The sequence below is a fragment of the Mastomys coucha genome, unplaced genomic scaffold (genome assembly GCF_008632895.1).
Source record: "Mastomys coucha isolate ucsf_1 unplaced genomic scaffold, UCSF_Mcou_1 pScaffold15, whole genome shotgun sequence".
In the NCBI taxonomy this organism is placed as follows: domain Eukaryota; kingdom Metazoa; phylum Chordata; class Mammalia; order Rodentia; family Muridae; genus Mastomys; species Mastomys coucha.
The window spans coordinates 61,758,611-61,767,648 of record NW_022196897.1 but is presented as its reverse complement, the minus strand read 5'-3'; the positions used below and the strand labels follow the sequence as shown (position 1 = coordinate 61,767,648).

Sequence of the window (9,038 nt, the reverse complement as noted above, 5' to 3'; positions counted from 1 at the left end):
TTGTTTGTTTCTTTGTTTTTTGGAGGGGATACTGGGAATGGAGAAATTTACATGTAAATAAAGAAAATTAAAAAAAGAGTATCAAACTGTCATAGAACTTATAAGAAAATTAAAATTGACATTACCTCAACTGCAGCCAATTTTCAAAATAAACATTTTTCAAAGAATCTTAGCAGCATATTAAAGTTTTCAAAGGGAGCAAAGCACTGCCTTTAAGAATCTGGCTTGCAATATATTCATGAAAACAGTAGGATCAAATAAAAGGCCATGATTCTGTCAATCAAGGGTACATTGCCTCTCATCTGAAGTATAACCTTATTTTGTTTGTTTGTCTTCACCACCTGCCCCTTCAATATCAACTTCAAATCTACCAACATGATAAGTTCCATAATATAATACTATCCATATGGCTGATAATGAAAAAAATGATTATCTGAAAAGTGATGGCTATTTTAATGACTTCTCAGTAATTCGTTGGTGCCTTCCTCAATGCTACTGGGAAATCCTCAGAACACCGAGGAAAAACAACTAGGAAAATATTTTATTTTAAAGAGCAAAACAATTGAATGAATGTATTGTTCTCAGCACATTTAAAATATTAATGCATTTCTTCAATTATCTGTTGCAGTTTTCATCATTAAATACCTTGAGAGCTTAATATGATCTTGCCAACAGTAGCATCACTGTCCCTTCATACCAAAATTTTAAAAAATTTAAAAAATAAAAACACTTTTTTGGTGGAACTGAACATCAAACTCAGGCCTTGCATGTGAAACTGTTCTTCTTCTGTGCTACACTGCATCCTTACCCATATTGTAAGATGATTTTAGCCTCTATTTTTCCATTTATCTCAGTCTCTAGAACCTCTCTTGGTGTGATGCCATGTATTAAGATGAGGAAAAACAGAACAAAGCATGCTTTACTATAATATAAAAATATTTTTAAAATATGCCTGACTTTGTGGGTATATACATGCCTGTGTTTGATGTTTAGAATCATACCCAGAGTCACCCACATGATAGGTAAATGGCTTACCACTGTGCTACATTTCATCTAACAGTAAAAGGGGAAATAATAAATGTCTTCTAAGATTGTTGAAAGAATAAAGTTAGGATATAAAGTATCCTAGTTTCCATCACATGGGAAGCATAGATAGGGATCCCTGAAGCAACCTAGCTAGTCAAACTGGCATCACTGGTGAGCTAAAACATGCTTGTTTTAATCCCACTTATTTTCAAGATACTTACATTTAGGGACATATACATGTTCAAGTATAAATAAACAAACCCGAAACTAATGTGTTAGGAACACTTGTCAATTAAAAAAAATGAAAATTTAAAATAGAGATTGTTTATAAAATTTGTAAAGGGCTGGAGAGATGGCTCAGCAGTTAGGAGCACTAGCTCACTGGTTAGGAATTCTTCCAGAAAACCTGGGATCAATCCCCAGCACCCAAATGACGGCTCATAACTGTCTGTAACTCCAGTCCCAGGGGATCCAACGCCATCACCCAGACATACATGAAGGCAAAACAATGTCCATAATAAAACAAAATACATTTTTAAATAGTTTTTAGACAATTCAATATCCAAGACCATATTTTATCCTTTTAAAACTCCAAATCTAGCCTGTAATAATCTAGAAAACCAAACTGTTCATTCGAAGTCCTAATTTATTATTCTTTCCATGTTACTTGAGAAAAACAGTAATTCAAATTCCTCTTCTACTTTAAAAAATTTATCCCACAAATGCAAGCACCATTGCAAAGAGAAAAATCACTTACACCTTCAATAGCTTTGGCACACATCAACTTGACCAAACTGACTTGCCAAATTTTCTTTTTTCTCTCTAGTTAATAAAGGCTGCCAGAAATATTACACAGTAAGTGGTAGAAAAGCAAAACAAGACCAAGAGCCATTGTGATGCATGAAAAAACAAATTCTGGTTATTCTAATACTAATGGAGATGCTGCTGTGAAGGAAAATTGGTACAATTAAAATTCATAACTGCATGACTTTTAAAAGGATAATCTGGCTTAAAAATGTAAAAGTACCCTCAGAGCTCCCAGGGACTAAAACACCAACCAAAGAATATACATGGTGGGACTAATGGCTCCAGCAACATATGTATAGCAGAGGATGGCCAAGTTGGTCATCAATGGGAGGAGAGGCCCTTGGCCCTGTGAAGGTTCTATGCCCCAGTGTAGGGGAAGGCCAGGGCCAGTAAGCAGGAGGGGGTGAGGTGGTGAGCAGAGGGAAGGGGGAGGGAACATAGGTTTGTTTTAGTTTTTTGGGTTTTTATTTTATTTTATTTTTATTTTTTGGAGGGAAACCTGGGAAAGGAGATATTGTAAATAAAGAAAACAACTAATTAAAAAAAAAAAAAAAGAGGAACTAAGTCCTCCCTGAGATCACACATTACAAATAGCACCTGGTCCCAAAATGCTTTCTCTTCCTCCTAGATCCCTTGTTCCTACCAGTCTGCTTTTCAAATTTCCTATTTGCTTGGTCACTCATACAGTAAGAGTAGGAGCTGGTATTGGGTATTCTGGTGTACAGAACATCTACTGTCTCCAATCTTTCATTTATATGGATTGATAAAATATCCTAAAAATCCCAACACTTGGAGGCAGAAGCAGATAAAACTCTAAGTTTAAGGCTAGCCTGGTCTACATTGCAAGATCCAGGCCAAACAGCAAGGGTACTTAGTGAGACCCTGTCTCTAAAAAGCAAAACAAAACAAACAAACAAATCCTAAAAACCCATTGGTTTTTAGGTTTTCACAAGTAAATTATGGTTTCTTTACTACAATGAAATACTACATAGCCATTCAAATATGACAGCAAATAATTTCATCATAGACATGAGAAGAGATCCCATTATATCATATGACAAAAGAAATGCACCCTCTGTATTACCTATGCCTGTATTTTTAATTTAGGAGAAATGATAGATTTGCTCAGCATAGTTTTGAATATGAGATGGGATTTTAAAGTCTTAATTGTGGCATTAGGCTGTCAGGTGATTTTTCACTTTACTCCTTACAGCTCTCTGTATTATTTTCATTTTTCTATAATGACGATGGATCATTACTATTATTATTATTTTTAAAAAAAGATCTCATTTGACAAGGGAAAAATGTCCTAGGCACACACATTCAAATGGCATTGAGTCTTAAGAAGAAACAGGAGTTGTTGATGGGGCCACCTCAAGCAGACAACAGCATGTGCTAAAGATGGACATTACAAATAGTTTAGAAAGTCTAGAGGTTCAGGGACGGGAGTGATAATAGAGGAAGCTAACGTAACAGACTTGGACTTATAGAAAGGCTTTTAAACCACTTAGCCCTACTGATGTTGAGAAACCAAGGAAGGTGTTGAAACTAGAAGTCACACCAAGTATTTTAAGAAAATAAAAATTTACAAAGACAACAATCTCACTGAGATCTACAGTATAAAGATTATTTTAGAAGAGAGCAAGAGAGACTGGAAACCCCAAAATTAGCTAACTCACAGATGGATAAGCCAAGTAAGCATTAAGCATTAAAAAAAAAAAAAAAAAGAACTTTTAAAAAGTTAAGAGTTGTGGAAACAGAGAAAGTTGCACTAAGGAATCAGAATGGGAAACTGTGAGCCAGAAATACACTGCTAGTCAAGAGACAATAAGGGATCACTTATACTGAGCAATTCAAAGAAAGCTTTATTAATAAGCTTACCATTACTCTAACAAAACACCTGAAATAATCAACTTACAAAGAAGAAAGGTTTGCTTTTGCCTCTGTTTGGGGGGTTTTAGTTCACAGTACGGCAGACTCACTGCTTTGGACCTGTGGTGGGGTATATCAAAACAAAATTTTTCACTTCATGGTGAGGACACAACAAAAGAGACCAAGGTCTCACAATCACCTCTTAAAGTTTCTACCAATGCCACAAGTTCCCAATGCCATAGAGGGGATCAAAACTTTGGATAACATGGGTCTTTGGGGAACATTGCAGATCCACACTAAAGCAGCTTACATAAACATGTCCTTTACAAATCAGTCTCCCAGGGAAGGCACTACAGAAATATCAAGCACACACACACACAAAGAAACATCACAAATACCAGATAAACATTAAGATGCCTTAAACATTTCCAAAAGAAATATCAAAATGTATGCTAGTTTATGACCACTGGAAGGAAGAATAACCAACTATCATATATATTAAAACTTAATGTCCTCAATTACAAAAAAAGAATTCATAATTATTGTTAAAACAGAACTATGTAAACATGTATCTCTACCCTACAGGTTAACCTTGCTTCTAAGAATGCTTAATTATGACCAGAAACAAAATATTGTGGATAGCTGTTGGATCTAAGTAACATTTATAAATCACTTAAGGTCAAGGTTAAATCCAGATTATCTTCTTTTCAGTTCTTGACTAAGTATAATCTTTTAATTTGAAAATTTAGTCATTTAAATTACAAAAGTAAAATAGGCTCACTATGGTAATTGAAATACACAGTTCCTCTATCTTCTATCAGCAGTTTATATTTTCTTGAAACTCCTAAGGAGAATTAGTTGAATTGTTCTAAAAATTTTTCTTTGCTTAGGTAAGCATATACATGTCCGTACAGAATTTATTTAATAAGTTCATACAAGACATATATAATACTATAACTTTTTACTTAATATAACTCTAGCTTGAAAGCTGACACATATCACATCTCTTAACTATCAATACCTATAAATACCCAAGTATACAAATTGCTTTATCATTTTATTTTATTATTATTCTCCCACCACCACCATCACCAAGCCAGGATCTCAGAGTTTCTTTGTGTAGCTCTGGCTCTCACTCTGTAGACCAGGCTGGCCTTGAACCCAGAAATACCCCTGCCTCTGCCTCCCAAGTGCTGGGATTAAAGGCATGCTCCACCACTGCCCAGCGGGATCTCTCTAAACAGCCCAGAATATACCCGAACTGGCAATCTTCCTGCCTCTGTCTCCCCACTGCTACTACTACAAGTATCCATCACCATGTCAGAAATAAGTTTGCCTTTTCAAATGACAAACATAATATTTTTAACACAGGTACATAGTTTATAAAGATTAAATCAAGCTACTTAACATATCCATCATCAACTCATCAACTTTTTTGTGCTAACATTAGAAATCTCTCTTTTTGGCTATTTTGAAATATACATTTGTGCTGGTAAGTTTCTGTCAAATTTTCACAAACCTTGACATATTTTGGAAAAGTGAAATCAATTGAAAAAAAATTCTTCCATCAGACTGGTCTGTGGGGGCATTTCCTTTATTAATGGTTGATATCTGAGAGTCCAGTTCACTGTGGGTGATGTGTTACCCTAGGCAGGTGATCCTGTGTTGGCTGTATAAGAAAGCAAGTTCAGAAAGCTACAGGGAACAAGCCAGTAAACAGTGGTTCTTCTCCATAGTCTCTGCTTGAGTTCTTGCCCTGGCTTCCCTTCATGATAAACTATGATTCAACTATAAACTGAAATACACCCTTCCTTTCCAAGTTGCTTTTGGTCACAGCAATAGAAATCTAAGAAAGACAACATTACTTCCACCTGTAGTCACCATGAAAGGAAACAAACAACAACAAAAAAAAAATTTATTCCTTGAGTCTAAATGACTCATGCCACCATGAATGAAATAACTGCCTTCCTGTTAAGGATACCTAGCACTCTTGTTGTATATATGCCCAAGTCTTTGATCCATTCATCTGCTGACAGACACCTGGTTTGCTTCCATATCTCGGCTATTATGAACAGTGCCAGCCATGGAGTACACATACCTCTCTGGCAACTCATTTATTTTAGGTACTGTTGAAACTGCTGGATTGGTATATCACAATCTGACATACATCTGGGACATTTTTTTTTTTACTATTAGAAATAATGAAAAAAAGAAATAAAAGAAAAAGAAATAAAGATTATTGTATAGTTCTTTGAAGAATTGGCCCTCAAGTTTCTATCAAATAAATCTACATACCGATGATTTCTGGATTAAAATATAACATTCTAGGACATATTGTTATGTTAGGTTTCCAAAGGGAGCCTAATTTATACTCACTAAAAGTTAGAAAGTAATGTTTCTCTACTCTATATACCCCCCGACAACACTGGAGATTATCATATTTACATCTGCCTAACTAAATTGAAAAGTTATCAGTTATTTGTGAAGCACAACTTTTCACCTGGCCCTTGTCTATTTGTTATTTCTCCTTTTTTGAAATACATATTCAGATTGTTTGCCTTTCTTTTGGGAGGTTTTTTTTTTATAATTAAATGTTTTTCTTATTCTATGTACATATTGATAGTAGAGGTTTTATTGTTGTTGTTTGTTTTGCTTCAGACATGTTCTCCCTATAAAGACCAGGGTGGCTAGCCTCAAGCGTGCATTACTGTCTTGTCTCAGCCTCCCAAGTGCTTATGACTACAGGCAGGAACCCCCTCACCCAGCTCTTCATGGTGTCTTTTAACACAAAAACTTTCCATATTCTTACACAAGTAACTTTTATACAACCATTTCTATTATGGAATATATACTCCATGTTTTGCTTAGAAACTCCTGCTATCCAATATTATTAAAATAATACCCTGTATTCATCCTTGTTTTTTTCTATTATTTTATTGTAAGTTAGTTTGTGTTACATTTAAGTCTTTAGTACATCTAGAATTTATTCATGTCATATTTTGACTTAGGAGCTGTTCCAATACTATTTACTATTTACTGAACTATCTATCTTTAAGTGCTTCCTCCAACCATAACAGATCACCACAAACAACTTAAGACAACTACAAAATTCCTGAAAATTTGTAAACTTCCACAAACAGAGGTAGAATTCTGAACTTATCAAAAGTTTATCAAATATCATTCTTCATTTTCTAGTTGAAAAGAAATCACACATTAGATATATACATTCGGAATATGAACATATACTGTGAAATGATTTATAACATAGTATCTCACGTCATAGGCCTGACTTTTTCAACCTAAGTGATAATATCAGAAATAACCATTACTTGAAATCTCAGTGCTACTCACTTACTCAAGTCATGGGTATTTAAAGAGAACCAACAGACAGGTACTAGAATACAATGGGGAACAAAAAATCCCTGCTTTCATGAAGCTTACAATATCTCTTCTATCCTCTCTCCTATAAAATGCTATTTTAAAAGGAAAAGAAAATCTATGTTCACACAAATTCAATACAGTGGAAAGCATTTGGAAAAGTTGATAACACATACTTTTCATTTCCAATATACTACTTTATCCCAAATATTCCTGTTTATCTTAGTGACTATCTCCTTATTCGCATGTTAAAAATACTACTGGAGTCAACATTCATCCCATTAACTTAACTCTTCTTCCTCTATCATTGCCACTTTCGCCAAAATAAGTACTTCCATCTATTTACAAGTTCGAACCACAGAGTCAAAGTTGTTTACTTTTTTTAAACTTCATGCCAATTTAGAATAGTTCAAAGAGTCCCACACAGTTTGCAAATGGCTTGGTCTGGTGACCCATCAACAACAGGTAAAGAAGGGCAGCTCAAGAGTGGCAGTCACCTTAAACTTGAGAACCCAAGACCAGAGAGAGGCTGCCGGACTCCCACCGAAGCCTTGGGAAAGGCGAGGACAGAACCTGTGGCCACGCCCCCACCTCGATCCCGGAGCCCGGGCCTCCTCCCCACACCCAAACAGCCAGGACCAGAAACAAAGCGCCGCGGAGGGAACGAGGACAGGGCTCTGCCCCAGCAGGGTGACCTTGGCCATGTGTCCGCAGTTTCCTCATCCGCAAAGTGAGGCCAAGCCACCATGGCCGCCTCCTCCACACGGGCTGTCGGTGGGCTCGGCACCCTCGACCCACGGCTGCGAGGTAACTCCAGCCCCTCTCCCCACGCGGATCGCCGCCGCCTCCCCCGCCGCCCCGTCTGCGCCCACGCGAGCTACCTGCGATCTGGGAGACGAAGGCTTCCGCCACCAGAGACATGTCGGCGGCGAGGTCCTCCGCGCGCGCCTGAGCTCCGCGGCCCTCCGCGCCCTCCCGCGCGCCCTCGGGGTGGACCCCCCGCAGCTAAGGAGCCTTCGCCGGTGCCGACGCTGGGGACAAGCAGAGCTCACCTCAGCAACGGTGGCCGGGCCCGCAAGGTTACCGCCAGGCCCAGCGAGGACTTCCGGCGTCGCTGACAGCGCGCGCCGGCACTTCCGGCTGCTCCGCCCCGCGAGCTCCGGACCTGCGAGAGCCTGAGGAGATGAGACTCTCCCGCGTAGTATCCCTAGGTGCAGCTTTACGTGGGCGTGACGGAGCTCTTGGATTTGATGGCATCCTTTCAGCAGTTCACCGAGACTGAAACAAGCTTAAAGAGCTTAAAGTGCCTGGTCTGGTTCTACTTGAAGCCCAGGAACTCAGGAATTCTCTCAATTCCACTAACTGCAGGATTTGGGGTCCATAGACAGACATTAGGGTTGCTTATTTGTTCAGATGCGCTAGCCAGAAGGAGGCTTGAACAGCTAGTGGGCTGAGACATAACTTAATCTTTCAACTCCAAGCACCCAAAATGAAGCTTGGAGAATGAAACACTTAAATTACTTGTTTCTGAGCGTAGAGGGAACAGTAAAAGGAAGAGAGCTAGATCCCTGAGTCTTTCCTCTTAGTCTAATTATTTTTTTTTAAATTATAGGTTACAGTGGACGAAAAATCATAAATATTACAGAATTAGAAGCATAAAATTACACTTGATTTCAGAGCTCATTTGGTGAGCCGAAGCCCCCTTTTGCTGATGAGAACATGGCTCAGAGACGACTTTGTGTGTGTATGAGTGTGTGTGTGTATAGACCCAAGACAACTTTTGCTATTTAGTTCTCTCCAACCATGTGGGTTCCTGGGATTCAACTCAAGCCTTCAGGCTTGGTAGCATAGCCCATGCATACATAGACATCAGCTTGTACAAGCCAGTGGTCAGTGTCTAGGTCCCTCTTCAGTTGCTCTCCCTCATCTTTTTTGAGGTAGGATCTCTCCCTGAG

At 38.2% G+C, this 9,038-nt stretch overlaps 1 protein-coding gene across 4 annotated transcripts in view; it reads right to left on the bottom strand.

Moving 5' to 3' along the window:
* The window catches only part of Mtx2 (metaxin 2), a 56,725-nt gene extending 48,514 nt beyond the window's left edge, over window positions 1-8,211 (bottom strand). For 2 of the 4 annotated variants that reach the window (XM_031370678.1, XM_031370677.1), the window contains exon 1: window positions 8,136-8,207. Coding sequence is in view for 1 of the 4 variants with exons in the window: in XM_031370676.1 (XP_031226536.1) it covers window positions 7,965-8,004 (40 nt within the window). In the remaining 3 variants the exon portion in view is untranslated. Of the gene's footprint in view, window positions 1-7,964 lie in introns of all 4 variants that reach the window. The other 2 variants (XM_031370676.1, XM_031370679.1) reach the window with 2 other exon arrangements.
* Window positions 8,212-9,038: the final 827 nt, after the last annotated feature.